This window comes from Triturus cristatus, chromosome 5_1, assembly GCF_964204655.1.
Source record: "Triturus cristatus chromosome 5_1, aTriCri1.1, whole genome shotgun sequence".
Classification (NCBI taxonomy): domain Eukaryota; kingdom Metazoa; phylum Chordata; class Amphibia; order Caudata; family Salamandridae; genus Triturus; species Triturus cristatus.
This window is the reverse complement of record NC_140587.1, coordinates 98,980,654-98,999,883: the sequence shown is the minus strand read 5'-3', so window position 1 is coordinate 98,999,883 and position 19,230 is coordinate 98,980,654. Positions and strand designations below refer to the sequence as shown.

General features: G+C 50.7%; 1 protein-coding gene across 2 annotated transcripts in view; it reads left to right on the top strand.

The window, feature by feature from the left end:
* Positions 1–19,230, top strand: part of MROH1 (maestro heat like repeat family member 1) — a 2,508,022-nt gene that overhangs the window by 1,041,509 nt on the left and 1,447,283 nt on the right. For both annotated transcript variants that reach the window (XM_085604508.1, XM_085604507.1), the window contains exon 19: positions 5,008–5,115. In XM_085604508.1, coding sequence (XP_085460634.1) covers positions 5,008–5,115 — 108 coding nt within the window. The remainder of the gene's footprint in view (positions 1–5,007; positions 5,116–19,230) is intronic.

The window sequence follows — 19,230 nt, the reverse complement described above, 5'->3', positions numbered from 1 at the left end:
TACAAAAGACAATTACTAAAAAAGAACAAAGGAAAAGCGCCGACGCGCGTTTCGGAGATATTGTAATGACCACTCCTTCTTCAGGGCGCATAAAGTAAATCATACAGTGGAAAATGAGTAGTACATCTTCATTTCCAACATCATCTAGTTGTTGTGCCGGGCTATATCCAACATTAAAAACAATTGGTTTGGAAGAATAGATGACATATAAATGGTAAGGTCAGGCTTGTACGTTCTTTCAATAAAGTTGATCCCAGAGGGGGATTCGAAGGCTCAATCAGCAAAACGTTTATGGAGGGAGCCAGGGGGTTCCTTATGGGAGAGCCGAACAAATCACGGGGCTAGTGTGTGGGAACAAACAATCGCTCATGAGTCCACTTGCAGTAGGATAGAAGACCAATGTTGGTTCTCTGATAAATTCAGTCGAATAAAGGAGAGTTTTTCGTCAATTCAAAACAATGTAATATGGCACCTACATCCGCCGATATGAATGGAAAGGCAAAAGGCAGCAGACCGAGAGGTTTGTGAGACGAATGAAAGCGTTCTGCATCGCCGGCAAGCCATGGCTTGTCTTTCACGTGTCCTTTCCAGGCTGCTCTCCAGACTTGACCTTTATGTAGAGTGATGTTTCTCACTAGCCTGCAGCATTCACATTGGAGGCACAAAGAGGTGTGATCATTCTGCATCTGATGGTCTTCACTCAGACTGAAAAGTGTGATCAAGGAAAGACAAGTAGCTAGGCCTCACTTAAAGGGTTGCCTTCACCTTGCACAGCAGAGTACCAGTCCCACCATTCTCTCCTACTGTCTATTAAATGCCACTACTTCATTGTCTACGCCTCCATCCTCCAGCTTCAGGAATGTCTGCAATACTGTACCACTGTCTGAGAAAACAACCTCTTCTGCAAATGCCAGGAGAAGAATCCAACAGGCCTCCATTACTCTGGTTCACTCCCACTCCACATCCATGGTCCACGCAGACCACATACACAAAACATATACTTGGGATGTTAGCGCTTTGGTCTGAGTAAGTACATAGAAGCCCAACTTTACACAAATCGGAAAGTAGGCTTCCATGCCAGTGATCCAGATATAAAGGTCCGGTCACAACTGTGAGAAGTTGGCCTGATATGTAGTGCTCACTATTCTAGTGATCACTGTGTATCATTCCAAACGACCCTTATTGATGATTGGTTGTAAGTCAACCTTATAGACCAGCTATCCTAGTAGCGTGGACAAGAGCAGTCTTTAGGCTAAACTCTAGAGGGCGTGTTAAGCCAGCTGTTTTACCACCACATTTACCATTTGAACACCACGTGAAAGGACACCACACAAGTTGTTATGAAAATAAAGGATATTTATTTATAACAAGACTACCCTGGCTCTTTATGAGTCAGGGAGCTAAGCACACTACAAAACTCTTATGAAAATACTTCAAGTTGCACAATTTACACAAATGCCCGAGGGGCACGAAAAACCATCTACGCTAAAAGTGGAATGCGAATGGTTAGAGTCTAAAGTTACTGATGCCGGAAGTATCCGATCAGTGGGACTAAACGAAAAAGGAGCTGGACACTTGTAGAGCGAACCTGCGATGGAGCACCGAAATGCTCGAGTTACCTAGCCCAGAGGCTGCGGCTGCGTGAGGTTCAGCAAGATGTCGGGAGTCCTCGTTGTAGTCTCAGGAGCCTGAAAGAAGAAGTTGCTGGCAGGCGACCAGTGTCGATATTCGGAGAGATCCAAGCCTGGATCGGTGATGGAGATAACCTGAAAGCAGAGGGGACTCAGTTCGTAATCACTAGCCAGTGATGGAGTTGGCACCAGGATGGCACCGGAGGTAGTCACCGCGATCAGGTGAGTGGGTGACGCTGGACTCTGCTGTCCCACGGTGTAGGAGGCGTTGTCGGCGACCTGGCAGAAGGGGGCGAGCTGTCCCACGAAGGTGTCTGCTTTCGGCGATGCTGGACCCAAGATTGGGCAACACCCCTGGGCAAGGCAAGCCCACGCGGTGGAGTCCAAGATGGCGTCTGGAGTGGACCAGGGGGGTCCGGGGTGCTCCTCTATTGGAGGGGAGCCAAGGCCAGTCTGGAGCAACCGGACCAGCGGCGGAAGTGTCGTGGTGCGTCGTTAGGAGGGCCACTAGCCAACAGCAAATGGCCGAACAACGCGATGAACGGCAAAGAGCAGAAGGGCCCCCACGCAGATCTCGGGGATGCTGGGAGGCTGGTCTTTGGTGCTGGAGCTGCTCAGGGTTGGGGCTTCTCAAACCCCAGGAGCACTCACTCGAGGGTACCTCGGTGGTCGTGCTAGGCAAGCGTCGTGCAGGTTTTGATGATGGCCGGTCCCGCCGGTCTCGTCACACCCACGAATCTCAGCTGGGCTGATGATGCAGGTAGAGGTCAGAGATGGCAGGGAATCCGGGTCTCGTCGAGCTGGTCAGTCTGAATCCGGAGGATGGACGTGCAGCAAACCGCAAGCGCTTAGGTGGTGCCTGCTGGTGCAGGGTGGCTACTCCTTAGCCACAAGGGAGAGTCTTCAGAAATAGTCAAGAGTTCCTTTCGTGGAAAGTAGTTCAAGATTCAGAATTATCCAATTTGGGAAGGGGGCCCGCTCCTACCTTTATTCTAAGAAAAGGGGCTGGCCCGTGACTAGGTCCTGCCTATGGGTGGGACCAGGGGGGTGGTTACACCCCTCTCCTTTGTCCGGTCTTTCCCCGGCTCAGAGGCTGGGGTGCCCCTGGAACTGGTTCAAGCCGGCCTATGCACAGTGAGCACCGGGGTGCCACTTGCAGTCACCTTCCTCTCAGCCTTGCCTACCTGGAATACACAAAACCCTGTCTGGGATGGTGCCGGCACCGCCCCCGACAGGAAACCCTTTGTCCAAGCTCTCCCCGCTGGAAGGACTCCCAGCAGCAGGATGTCAGACTTGTGTCTGTGGTGGCAGCATCCATTTTGTGATGCTGAGGCTCGAGTCAACTTTAACCGGGGTTCACAGTTACATGCATGTCGTGTCCCTCTAGAAGGGTGGAATGCTAACCCCGTCGCCAGAATTGGCGAGGGGCTAGTATCCCAATTCGTATGACACCTTACTCGACATGCTTTGATAATGCGATACCAGAGTTAGCAAATAACCGCGAGGATTATAGTATATGGTACGCGTTATCCTGGAACAGCTATTAGGACTTGGTTCCGCAAGCTGCAGACGGGCTCAGCTCATGCCCGAGCACCATCTCCCATGATTCCAAGCACTCTGCCTTCAGGATTGATAAGGCCTGCCAAAGGAGTGACTGATAGGAATACATGTGTCCAGTTTAGAGTTAGATATAGGAATACTATACCTACAGCAAAGGGTGATTACACCACCTTGCCCCAGCCGTCGTGCAGCCAGTTGTGTCAGATTTGGGTGGCTAGCCAGGGGTGGCATAATATATGCTGCAGCCCCTGGTAGGCCCTGGGTACACCTAGGCCTTGGTTACCTAAGGTATGCTAATACAGGGACTGATAAGGTGGCCCAGTTCCAATTAGTAAATGCACCTAAGGTACATGTGTCACTTTAGAGAGAGAACAGCTAGGGTGTGGGTCTGATTAGCAGGCCCACAGCCAGGAAAAATCGTAAACCAATGAAGCAAAAAGCAAAAATCTGGGGTGATCATAGGATTGCAGACCCTACTCTCCTACAACAACTATGGATTTACTGTGGTCCACTGTCTGTCAGCTATTGCACACTTGATGCCCTTCTCCTTTTAATAGAACAGGTTCAGGATACCAGATTCATGCAATCAGGCACTCGGGGCAGGTGAACAGGACTGTACACTCTTCAGGGGGGTACTCATGTCTCAATGATGGGAATGTATCAGACATGTTGATTCTGGACTTAAATATGAGAGATGAGTACTATCTTTAACTTATAAGTTCTGCAGAAGTTCAACATTTTGTGTATAGTGATATATTCTGCAGATGACACAGTGATTGATGAATTTATGTCCCTAATCTGAATATCCAGCCTCTTTGTCAAATGATTCCCAACTGAAGTAATTGACAATATCTGAAAGACTTTCAAATGTATCCGTTTTCTAGGTGACCATGCTCCGGCATGGGTGCTGAAAAAGCTTCTTTGCAGCCTAAAAAGCGAGCTGCGCACATAGACTGCAACTCAAAAAATGCAATAACCTACCATGCGTAAAAAAGAAAAGCCAGCCTAAATCTTTAAATCCACATACAGCCCTCTGCAGATGTCACCCAAATATAAATAAGCTTCTCTAGACACCCCCCTCAGCTATATCTATTTCAAATGATCCTTAACTAAACAAAATCAGGAGGAAAGGAGAAGTTTCCATAATACATGGCTCAAAGACTGAATTTATTATTTTTGGGCTGAAGTAAGATTTAATAGCCTGGCTCATCCTAACATTTTTGGGCTAATCATCATTTGAGCTGGCATGGTAAACAATCTGTATTGTTTTTAGACAAACAATTCCAAATGTCCAACATGAGACACATGCATTCTCTCTAATCAGCAACAAATAGTGTCAGGGTAGTGGAAACAGTTGTGAATACCTGACAACTACTGTACTTCATTTTATGTTGGCCTGCTGAGTCCTCAGTTCCATTATATATACACACTACACTATACAGTGCGTAGACTGTCTTTGATTTTAGGTCTTAAAAAAGGTATCATATCACAGCAACTAGAAAATGTCTGCCTTGGTTGCCAGTCAAAAAGAGAAATTAAATTGGACTACCTAGTATACAAGTAAATCCATGATATGGTGCCACCCAATCTTCATAACCACATTTATGTCCATGCAACTGCCAGAGATTTGAGAAGTGTGTTCATCTCCATCTGTCTAAACCAAGCTTATTTCGGCAGCACTTGAATATTTTCAGACCCACATGAAGAGACTTGGTTGATAGTACGCAATTGAGAATGCAGCTAGTTAAAGTATATGTCTTGGTATGCTGCTTTTAAATAACCTTTCAGTAATGTGTCTTTTCTTGTCTTCATACAGTTTCTCGGTGATTCTCTGAATGCCATTTCAGATGATACCTGGATTTGTCAGCTCAGTCAAGAAATGTGTAAACGGCTGAACTGCTACAGTGGATTTTTTGTAGAAAAGGTTTGTAAATGCATATTAGCTGTGTTTGAACAGGTAATTCTGAAATAGAATGCTTGCTAAGGGCATTTGTTTCCTTTCTAGTAATTGGCTCTGCGTTTATAGGTGATGGTATGTTATGGTCAGTGCCTGGTTGTGTTCTCAGTTTGTTGTTTTACAATTCCAGAGCTTGCTAATGAAATTCTGTAATCCAAAGGATTATATTTGTCTGCTTTCATAATTGAATTACATTGTACATTTAGTCAAACAGGGATGGCCTAACCCTTGACAGAAGATGTGGTCCATAAAATGCCTATTTTAAAACCACCCAATCTCTCACTTCAGCTGGTTTGTATTAGTGAGTACTGATAATACCTGGGTCACTATCATGAGGTACAATGGAAAATGGAGAATGAAAAGTGAGAAAGTACCATAAATCTAATGAAAAGGAAGTAACATGATAAAGGGCAAGGTCAGAGAATGCAGGTCCTGATATACAGATGAAGACGCAAGTGAATGCGGGCAGACTGAAATTCAGTTGCAACCCCTCAGGTAAAATTTAACCCAGTGAGTTTTCTTTTATTCAGTAATTGAAAAGCCTCAGAATGGCTCATTTCTCCTGGGAGTGAGTATTGGTTCCTCTGTACCCTAGCCCTCTATAAACCCTTTAGAAGAGAGAACCGTTGCATCCTTGGACTTGCATTTCTTCTCATTGAGAAAGCACTCATTTGCAAAACGGGCTCCTGTAGTACTGGATAATCTTTTCAAACCAGGACTCGTAGCAAAAATATGCTGGGGATAGTTCTGTTTTGGAATGTCACCAACCTAGATCAGAGCATCTTGGTGTACATCAGACTCCTATATACTAATCCCCAAAGAGGTTGAGACAGTATTCTTCCTGGTGGCTGGTAACAACACGGTTCCTGTATTAAGTCCCACAGCTGAAGCAAACATCTTGAAAAAAGCCCCATCTTTTATTAGTCCACATACAGTAAAGCCCAATGTGTTGGTAACTAAGATTCTGAAATAAAATTGATACACCAGCCAGTAAAAAGCATACTTTGGGAGTCCATTCATCGATTTGCAAACTTAAAGGGAAGGATGAGACTGAGAAGATGAACAAACCTCTACAGTTGCACTATTACTGATACCAGATCATATGACGTAGGGTAGTGATCAGCCAAAAGCTCTGTTTTCTCTGGGTCTGATTTTTGGAGCTTGTAATCGATTCATCTGAAATAAACAGTTATAGATTCCTTACCTTAGAATTACCCCCATGAGTCAGACTGGATCCGGAATGTTTTTCGTCAGCAGTAGCCCTGCGCATCGGAAGGTGGCGTTGGTCGACTCAGCGTTTGTCGTCGTGACGCTGGGATGACGCCGCGGTAGCTACATAGACGCCGTCCTCACGCGCTGACGTCAGTTGTTTCTTTTTCCACGCCAGCAAGCACAGATCTGGAGATAGCGGTACCCCCAGTCATTTTTTTTTACTTTGCTTTTTTCTCGACTTTTGTACACATAGTTGTTTTTTGAGTCCTTACAACTCCTGGTGGGGAGGGATGCCCGGCTTTAAGGCTTGCGGTTCCTGTAATCGACTGATGTTGGTGACAGATCTGCACCACATGTGCCTCTACTGCCTGGAGCGCGACACGACCCCAAGTCGTGCCTGACCATTAACCCGAAGTCTTTGTGGGAGTGGTCCTGAAAGCTACTGGAGGCCCGGCAGTCAACTCCACGTCGTTCGAGGTCTCAGTCGCGGAAGAGGTCGGGGGACCGGTCATTGAGCCAACACCATTCTTCCTCTAAGTCTTCGCTCTCGGGGTCAGGTAAGTCGAAGCACAAAAAGAAGTCGAAGGGGGCGTGGCCAGGTAAGATGGCGGCGCGGTTGTGAACCGACTCGGCTCCGGACCCCGCCGCTTGTAATATGCGCTTTCCAGCAGCCTAGTGAACGAGCTACTCACCCAATGGGTGTCCGAGGTATTCCAGGAGCTGCGTGGAACTGCAGGAATCGAGAGGTTAAACAAAGGTCCACGAGATTGCGCCTCTGAGGCTGTGTCGCTGAGGTCCTGGGCCCGCCGTGGAATGGTGTAGGGGGCCGAATCTGGAATCCTGCGGCCTGCTGTGATCGCTGGAGGGGGCCGCCAATGGATCTCCCCTGCGCTGGAGCGGTGCCTTGACCCGGCGGAGCTACGCTGCCATGCCTGCCGGTGCAACCAGCCCTCTAAACTCTGTGAGTGCCAGCGGTCCCACATTGGTGCCATTTCGCGGGTCCCGCAGTGTCAGTGAAGCGGCAGGAGTGCTGTGCTGAGTGGGGAGCAGCGGCAGGGGGGCACTCAGAAGTGGAGTGGCCTGGGGCCCCCCCATCTGCAACAGGAGCGATTCGGCGCGATTAAAGACCTGGGGGGAAAAACGCTCCACGAGGGCTGTGCCTGACCCCAAGATGGTGGCGTGACAGAGACGGGCACCAACGGCGACTTGGCAATCCGGGCCTTGATAACAAGCCATCCACCCAGCTACAGTGAGAGGACACGGCGGACCGCACTTTGGAGGGGAATACCTTGGAAGCCTTCAGCAGGGCAGGCCGACCACTGCCTGACCCTCAAGAGAATACCGGAGAGCAGTAGGAGGTGGGGTCCGACCCCACCGCGAGTGGGGAGCACATGTCACGATCTGGCCTTTTGTCGTGATTACTTCTGACAAGTTTTCGAGGACCCTGGTGACTTTGATCACGTGCGAGTGGGGTGATGACCTTATGCCGCCCAAGAAAAACAGCAACAAAGTCTCCCGGTACTTTAAGGCACCTGAGAAGGCTCTCACCTCAGCGGATACCTCACAACTGCAGAATATGGCGCTCACACGAGAAGACCCGGTGGCCACCCTTCGGGACTTCAAAGCTGAGCTGTGTTTAGAGATCAAACAAGACCTACGGTCCTCGGTGGACCAACTAAAAGCTGACCTCACCGAGAAGCTCACCACCCTCCAGCAGGATGTAGTCGCGGTGGGTACTCGAGTACCGAAGGTGGAGGAACAGACGCAGGACCTGGTGACGGCTACTTCCAAAGTACAAGATTCGCAGCAAGCGCTTCAAGCTCAGCTTCAGCAAGTCATACTTAAGGCAGAAGACCTGGAGAACAGAACTCAAAGGGAGAACATTCGGATCCGGGATTTGGAAGAGGGGGCGGAGGGGCCTGATCTGGAGGCATTCGTGACTGGCCTCTTTGCAGAACTTCTCTCCCCACAGCACCTGAAAATCAAGTTGGACAGGGCCCATCGTGGGGGCACATTACAGGCGGGGGGCCGTAAGCTTCCGAGAGATGTCTTGGTCAAACTCCACTCTTTCAAAGTGAAGGAAGCCATCTTGTCTGCTGCCAGGAAAAAGAAAGACGTGTCCTTTCAAGACCACAGATGCTCTCTCCACCAAGATCTAGACCCCGCCACCTTGGCCCGTCGGGAAACACTGCGACCGATCACCACCAAACTGCAAGAGGATCACATTTGCTATCGCTGGACGTTTCCCTCCAGCCTTACGTTTGACTATGGAAACAAGACACACCACGTCACTGAGCTCTCTGACGGCCTCCGCATCTTGAAGCGACCTTTAACGGAGGACTCCCCTACCTCGGGTGCCGCGGCTGAGGCGGTACCACCCAGGAGAGGCTCCGGATCTTGGCACAAGGTCACAAAGAACCGCTGAAAAGTAGTCATTTTCTCTTGGGGGACCCCGTCGCCATTTTGCTGCATGACCCCCAGATGTTTCGATGCTTCATTACCCAACCAGGGGGTGACGGAGCTGCCAGATTACTTAATCCAGGAACTGAGGGGGGCTGCACTGGCAGCGCTTGATTCCTGTTTGGGACACTAAAGACACTGAGGTTTTTATTTTCTCCCGCTCAGTAAAGTTCTGCTCACTAGTATGGCTTTGCAATCGGGGGGTGCGGGCCTTGACCGTGCTACCCACTATTCCTCCTATTGCTTTTGGAGGAAGTGCGAGCCGAGGATCCATTGGTCTTCGGGTCACCAGTATTTGGGGAAGTTGGCGGGGGTTTGTGGGGGGGGAGGAGGGGTCCCGGTGGTGATTCTGGGGGTATGTTTTTTCATTTTTCTGGTTGCCTAGCTCGGCTCAGCATGGTCGGGGTGATGGAGGGAGGTGGTGCGGACTGGGGAGTGGTACCCTGTACTATACTGAGAGTGGGCGGGAATGTGTGGACGGGTAATGTGGGCCCGCATGGGGGTAGTGGAGAGTGTTCCTTTTCTGATGGTTAACGTAGCTTCTTGGAATGTTAAACAATTGAACTCCCCACAGAAACGTAAGAAAATCTGGAAATATATTATGGACCGCAAATTTGAAGTAGTGGCACTGCAGGAGACACATCTCAAACGAGCTGAGGTCACTAGGCTTCGCCACAGAGCATACCCGCTAATCTGTACCTCGTCCACCACCACTAAACACAATGGGGCCGCCTTAGTTTTAAACAGCACAACAAAATTTCAACCTGACACTGTCAAGACAGATTGTGAGGGGAGGATGTTGATGGTTAAGGGGAGGCTGAGGGGCACGCTTTGCACATTCATCTCAATATACGCACCTAACTCGGGTCAGTCTAAGTTTCTCTCCACCGCTCTTGACCAGATAGGGGGGTTTGCGGAAGAGCTCATTATACTTATTGGGGATTTCAACTTACCTTGGCATGGGACCCTCGACAGTACCAGCGCTAACAGGGCGCCTACCGACACCTTTTCTGAAGGGGTTTATACAGAAATTATCTACCCTTGGCTTATGTGACGCCTGGCGTTTCCTTCACCCTACCACAAAGGATTGTACACACTTCTCCCACGTACTCGCGAATAGACGATTACTTAGTCAGCCAATCCTTGCAGGGGACACTCCAAGCAGCACAGATACTCCCTATCTTCATTTCAGACCACAGCTTGATCCCCTTGGGCCTTAGCTGGACCGGTCCTACTAAAGGACCTCCTAGGTGGTACTTCCCTTCAGCACTTATTCGGGATGCGGTTTTCAGGGAGGAGCTAAGGGCTGCCATCGTTGACTTCTTTGGCCACAACACTCCCCAGGACACATCCCCCCAGAACAATTGGGATGCCGTCAAGGCAGTACTGAGAGGGAAGTGCATCCAACTCAACTCGATCCTCAACAAACAAAGGACGAAGGAGAGGAAGGCTCTTGAGGGGAAATTGGAGATAGTGGAACGGGCACACAAAGCCACGCCAACACGCTCCCTACAGCGACAACTCACCGCCCTCCGGGGTAAACTCCGATCCATTTATGCAAATCGAGCGGAGTTCACATTGTTAAAACTACGCCAATCATCCTACGCACAGGGCGATAAGGTGAGCACCCACTTGGCACGTCAACTTAGAGTTAAGAGGGAACGGGACTTTATTGGGGGGGATACGGGACCAACGGGGACAACTCACACATTCCGACACAGCTAAGGCTAACATTTTCGGAGTTTTTTATGGTCCGCTATATCAATGCACTACTCCCGATACGGCATTGCAACAACAATTTCTGGATGAGGTCACGCTCCTGCAGCTTTCCTGCTCTGCGGCTGACGTTTTAGATTCCCTTCGGAAGAGGTACGGGACGCTATATCCAGGCTCAAATTACATAAAGCCCCCGGACCCGACGGCCTCACGGCTCAATTTTTTTAATGTTTTGCCTCCGAGCTAGTTCTTCATCTCACGACTCTATTCCAGGCAATAGCATCAGACGCACGTGTTTTGGATTCTATGGCTGAAGCTGTGATCACGGTGATCCTCAAACTCAGAAAGGACCCACACCTCTGCGGCTCATATAGGCCCATTGCACTCCTGAACCTTGACACCAAATTATATTTCGCAATCCTAGCAGCGAGACCTGAACACTTGATGCCAGATTTATTACATCCTGACCAATCGGGGTTTATAAAGGGCAGGCAAATGCACAACAACATCAGACGCACCATTCATTTGAGCGAGAAGGTCTCCAAGTTTAACATTCCTGCGATTTTGGTGGGCTTGGATGCGGAGAAGGCCTTCGACAGGGTGGATTGGGCTTTCCTCTTTTTAACTATGCGGATGTTTGGTTTTGGAGCTCCCTTCCTCAATATGGTACAGGCCAACTACCACCTCCCAACTTCCCAATTCCTGGTCAACGGTTGTCCCTCCTCCCCCTTTAACCTGAGCAGAGACACCCAACAGAGGTGCCCACTGTCCCACCCCCCCCACCTTTTTATTCACCCTCAGTATTGAACCCTTGGCAGTCAGGCTTTGTTCCAATGGCCGTATCCGAGGCATTCCCTTTAGCAGGTACGAGCACAAGGCATCTCTCTTTGCCGCCGATATATTGCTTACACTCACGGAGCCGGCCTCCTTGCTACAGGGGGTGCAAGGAGAATTACGACGGTTCGAGCGGGTGGCGGGGTGTAAGGTAAACCGGTATAAATCCTCAATACTTAACCTTACCCTCCCTTCTGCGGAAGCGAACAGATTGAGACTCCAGACGGCCTTTCAATGGACCAAACGCTCTTTACTCTATTTGGGAGTTTACCGTACGGCCAAGTTAGGCGACCTCTACAAAGCCAATTACCCACCTTTGGTGACGCAGCTTCAGCAGGACCTTAAACGGTGATCTACCCTGTACATTTCATGGCTCGGGAGGATCAGCGCAGTTAAAATGTCAGTACTGCCTACATTTTTATACTTGTTCCAAGCCCTACCCATCGACTTTGAGCGATCTCTCATGCCGCATCTCTGCTCGTTGATCACTAACTTTATCTGGCGGGGGCGGGCACGCCTGCCCCACCACATGCTTAGACGCCTGAGGGATAGGGGTGGACTGGCTTTACCCCATCTTAATTTATACTACCAAGCTGCTCAACTAAGGGTGGTAATGGAATGGTCGGCGAGGGAGTCAGAGAAACACTGGCTCCATATGGACCGCTCTGTGGTGGGATGATCCATCTGGGATGTCCTCTGGAAGCCGAGGGGCGATCGGCCCCCCAATGCATATATTAGCACCCCTACTCACACAACCCTGACCATCTGGGACCAACTCACACAGAGGGAGGGCTGGACCTCATTTCCATCCCCTTATACACCTATTCATTTCAATCTGGCATTCCCGCCGGGGCTCCACGAGGGCCCTTTCGACGGCTGGAAGGAGGGAGGGTGTCTCAAATTGTCTGACTTGTTCCATAACGATGAGGTTTTAACGTTCGACTGCTGTAAGAGGGAATTTGTACTCCCCCGAGTGAATATTACCATTATCTTCAACTTAAACACTGGGCTACATCCCCACGCGTTAGGGTGGCGGCCACTAGGGCTCTTACACCCATGGAGCAGTTGGTGAAGTCCAAGGCGGGTACCATGAAAGGCACCATTGCCGCACTGTATAACATGCTCTTGAACACCCTACATTCTCCGCAGGCTCGTTTCATGGCATTCTGGGGGCGAGTATTGGGCAGGGACATGTCTGAGGTAGAATGGAAACACGTCTGGAGAGACATTGCCAAACACAACAAATCTATGGCCCTAAGGGAAGCGCACTACAAGACTCTACACGATTGGTATCTGTACCCTACCAAGATCCGACGAATCTTCCCTGGGACCTCGGATCTCTGCTGGCGGGGATGCGGGCTTCAGGGAGATTTTAGGCACATATGGTGGGACTGCCCGAGTATTAGACCTTTTTTGGGATGAGATCCTATCTCACATCAAGGATATTCTGGGGTACCCCGTTCCTACTACCATAGACTTCGCTCTTCTGGGTGTAAGGGATCCCACATTAGAACATCAAACTAAGGCCGACAAGGCGATTATGTGGACGTGCCTCGAGGCTGCTAAGCTCACCGTAGCAGCTGCATGGAAGAAAACATAAACCCCAGCGATATCACTGTGGCATGCCCGGTTGTGGAGGATTCTTTCAATGGAGCGCTTGGCAGACATCTTTAGGGATAACTATAAAGGTTTCGAACTCAGCTGGGGGCCATTGGTCGCTTTTCTGTCCCGGGGACTGCCCTCTGCAGTCTGTCCTCCTTCGGTGCGGGCTATGAACCTTTTCCACATATAGGTTGGCCCTAGATCTGTTTGTGACAACGTGGCCCTTAGTAAACAACTGTGGGGGCCCTAGGCTACTCACGTCATGCTGAGACAATGATGCTATACTTCAAGTTTCTTTTTATAAAAGCTTACCATCACCGGGATGGGGGGGGGGTTATATTGGGGGGGAGGGTGTTTGGAGGACTGGTTCTAGGTTGAAGAACCTCCTCAGGGTTATGTTCTCTTAAAATCAGCATCGCTCACTTTGTTCGGGGGGGTGTGGTATGACCTGGGGCTGTACGAAGCTGAACTCAACTTAGCTGACTGTTTTGCAACACCGGAGCCCGCGCCCCTGCGAAGAACTAATGTCCATGTTTCTGTTCTGCTTGATGCTTAATAAAAATAAACATAAAAAAAAAAAAAAGAAATACAGTGAGAGAGGATAGCATATCAGGCAGCTGGTAACATTGATCCACTTAATGGGGTTTAATATGGGTAGAGTGCATTGATCCTTCGCTGCCACAGAGGAGTAATGGATGGGAAGCATCAGGGGATCACCGTACTGATTGGACCCAGGAACAGATAGAGGGTAGCAGGAGTGGATGTGAGACATTTGCAGAATGTTGGATTGAACTAGTAGCCAGTCAGTCCGGAGGGAGGAGTGTAGTGATGTTTTCTATATCCATATGCAGAGCTAGGCTGCTGCGGAATGTCGAGGGCCAATGCTGTGACACTGTGATGATGCATGGACTGTTGGGGTCTGTGGGGTGGGTGAAGCCTGGGAGCAGATTACGGTTGGTAGGCGAATGGAGCCCTGAAATGACGCATCAGACTGTGGCTGTAACCTAAGGACCTCAGGTGAACTAAAGATTCTACCCAGAGGCCTCAGGCTCATTTTTAACACCCTGCCCTACTCTTGCAACAGGGAGCTTACGAAACTGATGCCAGTGGTCAGGTACAACATATAGAGCCATCATTCCTTATGGGGACTGGGCTCTAAGCTAAAGTGGTGGAGTTGGGTTGGTCAAGAGTATGAAGGTAATTGAAGTTGGCAACCATTTTATCGACCAAGCACTCCCAACTCTGGGGAGCCGTTCAATATAGCGGGGGCGACAGGGAATAGGTGGGGGTGGTTATGCAACCCCAGGCCGCGGAGGCCGGCTGGGGGAGAGGAAAGGGGGGACGCTTCTGCGTTAACTACCCTGGAAGGGCATAGTCCTTCTGGGGTAAAAGGGAGTTGCCAGCCAATAACACAAAGCCCCTACCTTTAAAAGGGGCGGGAAGCGGGGCTCGTTGCACCCGCTACCAGTCGCAGCCACATCGTACCGTATTCTGGCACGTTTTTGTTATTTTGGTATTGCATGTAGTGCATTATAGGGCATTTCAACCCCATTGTATTCGGGCGTTTTGTTTTTTAGGACAGAAGCAGCATTGCTAACATTACAGGGAAGTTTTTCCTTTCCAGACATTGTATCGTGAAGGGGAGGGGTCGGGTTTTATGCTAACTTTGAGTGCAAGTGCCATAGAAGGAGAGGGCTTTTTTAGGTCCCAACAAGGTTGGGCAAGTCATTCTTGCATTGCTGAAAGGTAGCCTGACTGGTAGAGTGGGTAGTGAGTGTGGTTATTGAGCACGGCAGCATTATTCCTGAGAGGTACTTTTTGTTTCTTTGTGGATTATCCACAAATATTCTCTCCTGCTAGCATGCTGGGTGGGGCTAAGGAGGGCAGCAAGCACCCACATTCAAGAGTAGACATGGAGGTATTGATGTTCAGGATGGTTGCAATGAACGAATTCTTAGCGCTTTTGCTTCCTCCAGCCCCACGTGCAGGGGTGAAGGGGAGGCAGGGGTACCAGAACCAGCAATGTCGGCAGAGAGGTCCAGGAGGCTGAGCATTCCCCCAAGAGCGGCATTCCCGGACATTGTCCCAGTGGGCGTGGTAGGTAGGGCAAAAGACAGCATGGTTTGCCCACAGTGATAGTGCCTACTGTGAATAAATAGTAAAGTGGCAATAGCTGCATGGCAATTGGGGTGACGCCAGGGACTAGCATGGAGCAATCTGATTTGGTGGCTAACTTAGCTAGTGTGTTGCCATGGTAATCAAAAGCGGGGATGTTATCTTCAACCCTTAAGGGGGGAGACAAGTTAGCAGGGTTTGCTGAGAGCAATCATTTTAAAAGGGCTAGGAGGCTGGTGGCCCAATTTGAACAGTTCAAGTGGGCAATATGGACAATATCAGCAAGCCGGAGTAGTTGGCACACTTGCAGTAGTTGGTAGGGGGATCCGCGGTAGTTACTGAGGTAGCACAGATGCCAACAGTTGCCAGCACCCAGAGCACAGGTGGTGTGGCTCAGGCTGTGCAGGTGGCAGTTGGGGCCCCACACCATACCAAAGATTCTACCCTAGCAGGTATGGTTGCGCTACTACCGAGCATCGGTTTGGGGGATGTGTTTTCTGAGCATGATCAATTGGGCAGGCACATGTCGGCTGAAGTCGAGGAAAAGATCTGGAAAGGAAGTTACGTTGAAATATGTGAGCTAATTTCCGATATTCCCGAAAGGGAAGCGAGTAAGCAGTGTAAAGAATGATCTTATTCTAGGGACTGTGCATATTGGCCATGCAAGCAAAAGGTGGAAGAAACCTTGTTTAATTGGGTCAAAGATTACACAATTTTTCAGGCAATAATGGGTAAGAAATTCCCTACAATGGGAACTCCACTATCGTGCTACCAGAATAGAATTGTGTGCGCACATGACGAGTTTGGAGGTGACGGCATGGAGGAATTATGATAAGGAGTTTATGATAAAGGCTACCAGACCCACCCTGGCTTGGAATCCGATTTAGATGAATACGTGGTTGCATTTCCTAAGGGTGCAGAGGCTGCCCCAGGGCAGCCCTGTCAGGCGGCCTCGGGGGCAGCTACCCACATGGGAGGAGGGCAGGGGTTTAGCGAGGAAAAGGTCATGTTGGGACTTTAACATGTTCTGGAGCCCCTGAGACGTGCAAATTTAAGCACTGCTGCTCCTTCTGCTCCCTCCCATTTCACCCAGAGTCTAAGTGTTGTAAAAAGTCCAAAGACAGTGGCCCTAAGAAAAACGAATGAGCAGTCCTTTTTGGTCAAGGCCCCCTCCCCAGTTAATTGGCAGGCAATAGTGACCTGGTTGAATGCGTACAGCAAAACAGCGGCAGCACAGTCACTGTATTGAGGGTTTAAAAATAGTTAGAGCGTGGGCACAATATCGAGGTCCATGGGCGGTGCCACAGGGGGTGCTTTAGTAATTGTTCTAGAGTCGAGAGGTTCCTATATTCATAGATTGTATGGATAATACCAGCTAGTATGTGCCAAAGATATTCGTCATGTCCTGGGAAGCCTGTGATAATGTTCATCCTGTACTGTTACAATGTAACTGATGATGTTCTGAAGCTTGTTTTTCTTTTTCTTAAATGTCCAATAAAAAGATTTAAAAAATAAATAAATAAAAATAAAATAGTTACAGAAAAGTCGAAGAAGCATTGTTGCTCTTCGACTTCTCCCTTACCGTCAGCCGACGTGATGAGGGATTCGGGTGATGCCCCTCCCGCGGCTCCACGTGCGGAGCCTGTAGGGTCGACTACATGTTTCACCCTCTTCCTGGGACCGGGAGCGACCCCTGCCTAGCTCCGTCAGTTCTACAATAGATGCACGCCATCTTTGGGCTGCCCGGCTCCGCCGGTGCTCCTTCGGGCCCCGCGCCCTCGGCTGGGGCCCTGGGCCTTTGGCGGCAGTTTCTGCCTCGGTGCCGCAGGGTCCCCTTGGATTCAGGCCTGGATCCGAATCGGTGCCAGCAAACCTCGTTACACCTTCCGCGGCGCCGATTCCACCAGCACCATGTCCGCCACTGGCATCAGCTGTGTCCCCAGCCGACGTCGATTCCGGCCTCCACCTCGAGGTAGACACGGAGTCGGACCGGTGCCAACCGATGCTGGATCCGACGCCGGCGGGTACTTTCGTGCCCCTGTTCTACCCTTGCTCTTTGAGACCAGATTGGCAGCCAGAGGAGGGTGAGGAGGACTGAGAGTGGTCTGGGGATCCTTTAAATTATATCAGTTGGTGTACGAACAGGACTGGCAAGAGGAACTGGGGGATACCTCACCAGACCTTGGCATGTTGTCTCCTCCTAGCGTGGCTACGGAGGAGGGAGAGTCCTATGCAGTGGTGTTGCGTAGGGCGGCTGAGGCTTTCCACCTCGAGCTATCTATGGTGGCAGTCAGGACTAACCTCCTGACAGAGGTCCTTCAACCGGCAGCGAGCTCTTCGGAGCCCCTGCTGCCATTCAATGAAGCCCTCACGGACATCCTTTTGGGCACGTGGTCCAGGCCCAACACATCTGCTCTACTCTTCCCCGGACAGAGGGAAGGAATGCCTTCAGTGCAAGACGGATCGCCCGAAGCTCCAGAAGGTTGATGTTGAGCTCGGACTCCGCCTGAGACCAGAGAGCTCTGATCTCCGCCTCCGCCCTGGGGTCACCCCACCCCAGAAGTGATGCATCTGTCACCACTGTGAACTCTGGGTGGGCAAGCGAGAGGGATTTGCCGTTGACCCAATCCTGGTCCGTCAGCCACCACTGCAGTTGGTGTGCAGTGACCTCCGAGATCTGGACACAATCTGAAAGATCCCCCTGATGCTGTGCCCACTGGAACTTTAAGTCCCACTGCAGAGCCCGCTTGTTGCTACCTGGCATGATCCACCAGCAGGATGAAGGAGGCCATGAGGTCCTGCAGCCTCAGAGTCATTCTGACCGAAACCCGAGATAGAGGCTGAAACATCGGAATTATAGCCCGAATATCCTGGACTCGCTGCTCAGGAGGATAGGCCCAAAACTGCGCTGTGCCCTGAACTGCCCAATGAAAAGGAGCTTCCGAGAGGGAATCAGGTGTGACTTGGCACGTTGTCAGTGAACACCTAGCAAATGCAGGAGTCCGCCGTAGTCTGGATGTGGGATACGACAGCCTGGGACGAATTCGCCTTCAACAGCCAGTCGTCGAGATAGGGGAAGACTGGGTCCCCTGATCCGTGCAGATGAGCTGCACCCACCGCCATCACTTTCGTGAACACCCGAGGGGCGCTGGTAAGGCCAAAGGGGAGCACGGTGAACTGAAAGTGCTCGTGGCCTACCGTGAACCGCAGGTAACGCCCGTGGCCCGGCAGGACTGGGATGTGAAAGTAAGCGTCCTGCAAGTCCAAAGCTACCATCCAGTCTCCAGGGTCGGGGGCAGACCAGACCTGAGCGGACGGCAACATTTTGAACTTCTGGAGGAAGTGGGTGATGTTCCTGAGATCCAAGAGAGGACACAGGCCTTTTTCCTTCTTGGGTACCAGAAGGTAGTGGGGATAGCAACAACGACCTACTTCTGGGGCAGGAACGTGCTCGATGGCAACCTTGGCCAAGAGTGCCAAACCTTACTGTTGGAGAAGGGCCAGGTGATCCTGCGACATGCGATGGTACTGTGGTGGCATGAAGGGAGGGGTAATCTGAAACTGGAGGGAGTAGCCCCTTCGTACTATTTGCAAAACTCACCCGTCCGACGTGATGGTTCGCCAGTGTGGGAGGTGAAGGCGGATCCTGCTGCCCACTGGCGTTTGGTGGCCCTGAAAGGTCGGACTAGGACTAGGAGGATTTGGAGGCTGCTGCAGAGGGGGCTGTGGTGGACTGGCCCGCCCGCTGGCCCCGCGACCCACGGCAGTGGTTCCCACGTCCCCGGCCGCGCTGGGGCTGAACAGCTTGCGCCGGCCTGTGGCTCTGAGGGGGACATAGCGTGGCACCCTTTCTGTAGCCACAAAAGGGGCGAAAGGCAGACTATGTAGGGCAGGTGGTGGAGAGGCCCAAAGACCTGGCCGTAGCCCGAGAGTCCTTAAAGTGCTCTAGCGCATTCTCTGCCTTGTTGCCGAAAAGGCGTCGGCCATCAAAGGGCATGTCCATAAGGGTGGATTGCACATCCCCGGAAAAACCGGTCGAACGCAACCAGGCGTAGCGTCGAAGGACTATGGACGTGGAAATCGTCCTCCCCAGTGCGTTGGTGGTATCCAGCCCACAGCGGATGATAAACTTTGCTGCGTCTT